Source organism: Trachymyrmex septentrionalis, unplaced genomic scaffold (genome assembly GCF_001594115.1).
Source record: "Trachymyrmex septentrionalis isolate Tsep2-gDNA-1 unplaced genomic scaffold, Tsep1.0 scaffold82, whole genome shotgun sequence".
Lineage (NCBI taxonomy): Eukaryota > Metazoa > Arthropoda > Insecta > Hymenoptera > Formicidae > Trachymyrmex > Trachymyrmex septentrionalis.
In genome coordinates, this window is record NW_017306008.1 from 146,110 (window position 1) to 148,694 (window position 2,585).

At 34.8% G+C, this 2,585-nt stretch overlaps 1 protein-coding gene across 1 annotated transcript in view; it reads right to left on the minus strand.

Annotated features, from left to right (window-relative positions):
* LOC108754900 (DNA ligase 3) overlaps positions 1-2,585 on the minus strand; it is a 60,484-nt gene that overhangs the window by 6,800 nt on the left and 51,099 nt on the right. The window contains exon 16 of the mRNA XM_018497560.1: positions 102-695. Coding sequence (XP_018353062.1) covers positions 102-695 — 594 coding nt within the window. The remainder of the gene's footprint in view (positions 1-101; positions 696-2,585) is intronic.

Consider the following 2,585-nt stretch of genomic DNA (forward strand, 5'->3'; position numbering starts at 1 on the left):
GCAAGCGTTTATTAAACGCGATATTTTTTGAAAAAAAATTTAGAAAATTTTGCAGAAGTCGAGAAATAATTTTTATCGAAAAAAGAAACAATATCACTTACGGTAATCTCAACGTCCGAATCAACAGAACTCGCATCGAACGAGGATTCGAAGGATCCTTCCGTCCTCGAATTCGATTTTCCTTCCTTTTTTAATTTTGTTAACGAGCAATTCTCCGTTTTTCTCTTAATCTCACGCTTCAATCTCTTCCTCTCTGACCGGACTTTGTCGGACGATTCTTCGTCACAGTCATTCCCTTTTCGTCTTTTGAGAGTTTCTTCCCGAAGTGGTATTTCCTTGACTTCCTCCTTGATGTCTTCCGGCAGCTCCTTAGCCCTAGAGCTCGTCGATGGCTCGTCCCAGAAATTCGTTCTCGAGCTCTCGATCTTCTTCGGCGATGTGTTCTTTGCGGGATCGGACGGTTTCTTCCTCGGAGAAGTCTTTACATCAGTTAACGTATCGAGCAAGCGGCCGAAATCAACAGACTCGGGCTTCCTTTTGAAGAGAACACGCAGCTCGTCCAGGGTGGTGGCCGTCGACCAATCCTTGTCGTGGCGAATCCGCGTAACACGCGGAAATCGGATGCTAATGCCGTCCGCGGTGTGCACCCCCTGGTTCGTAAACTCGGCGCCCGTTATCTCCCATACCGGCTGCTTCTGTTTATTCCCCCCGACATCGAAATAACGATTAGTGGTTACGACGGATTAATGGCGAAGCATATTAACTTTGCAGTATAACAAGCTCCGTGGTTTGCGTTGAAAAAGAACCTCGAAAAAGCCGAATGAAGAGAGAACAGCGAGAGATCATTAATTAGTCCATTAATTACAGTAAGAAACGGAAAGAGAGTAATATTTAAAATAAAAAGAAACTTAAAAGTGGAAAATATTTAAAATTTTTAAACTAATTAGAATATAAAGGATTTTAATTAAATCGTTTTCATCCTATAAAAATCTCGATGTAACATCGACTTCAAGTCATAAAAAGTCATAAAATAATTTAAAAAGGAAATTAGAAGTTAAGTACCAAAAGATACAACGCAAGATTGTTTATACATATGAGGCGCAAACTTTCAAAATACGTTTTGTTTAAAATTTGTAATTTTCAGAAAACGAGAAAGAAAGAAACTCCGCGCACAAGAAAATTACGCATTTTGTAGAAAGTAACAATATGCCAAATAGGATGTGAAATATTAAACAAAATTGCTAAACAATTGCTAAAAATGTTAAACAAATACATTTTATTTGTCTCTAGTTAAAAAACATAATAAGTGCTTCGAAATAACATAATAAAATTGAAAAAGACTTCAAAGATTGTATCAATAAAAGAGTAAAGCCAATGAGAGCCGACACAGTTGTATGTGTGTAATAAAAAATAATATATATGTCAATTATATCAATTACAGACGTTTCGACCATAAAATTAAGTTAGGCTGAAGTTCTTAATTTTGGACAACAGCCTAAGGATGGTTCACTGACAGTATTCGCTTATTGTTTCACAACGTTTTAATTTGATTCTGATAATTTTATTGTTACACCGAAGAGGACCTAATCTTATGGTTGAATTGATCTTATAGTCTCCGTAATTAGAGATTAACGTACATATATTAGGTTAAGTAAAAAGTCATCGCGTTTTTTTAAAAGACATCTATCAGTAAAAACCGCAATTACTTTCTTACCAACAATATAAATATATCTTGATAGAGTAAAGTTTCAGCTTTAAAAATCTCTTTTTTAAATTATACGATACGACAATTTTTAATGGAGTTATGAGCAATTAAAGTCAAAATAATTCTTTTATTTAATCCGCGATAACTCAGTAATCAAAAGTCGTAGGAATATTTAAAAAAAACGATTTTGTAGGGCAAGTATCAAGCTTTCACGATAGGAAATCGAAAATTTTCTCAAATTCATTTTGGACACGTTACAAATCCACAAAGTGAGAAGAAAATTTTTCGTCTTTTTCAGCTCGTAGTTTTTGGTATGTAAAAATTATCAAACTCATATAAACTTAAAAAATGTGATAAGCTTTTAAAAGTAGAGATTTCAAGCTTTAAAACCCTTTTTTTAAATTTGAATTTCATTCATTGACGAAGATATTGTATATACAACTTTGAGCTAAAAAATACGCGATGACTTTTTACTCAACCTAATATTATTTTTAGTAGAACTGTGTTGGCACTCATTGGCTTTATACTTCTTTATTAAACTACTTCTAAATGTCTATTTTCAGCATATAAATTAACGATAAAAAAAATGCTTTTTGAACATCTCAGAGTAGCTTATAGTATGAATATTTCTGCCCATTTTTAGGACTTTCATAAGTACGAGACACATCACATTTTCACAAGCAAATAATAACGAAATGGCATGCAGCACAAATTTCGTCGTCAAAACGTCACTTTTCCTATAAGTTCACTCATTTATCGTGGCGAGGCGCTGTAACACACACACAAGCACGAGCTCATGTAGATGTGTTCGTTTTCGGCGCACCAAGTGTGGCCGATTTCGCCACATTTCGCCAGACCGCCGACTGATTTTGAATCGCAT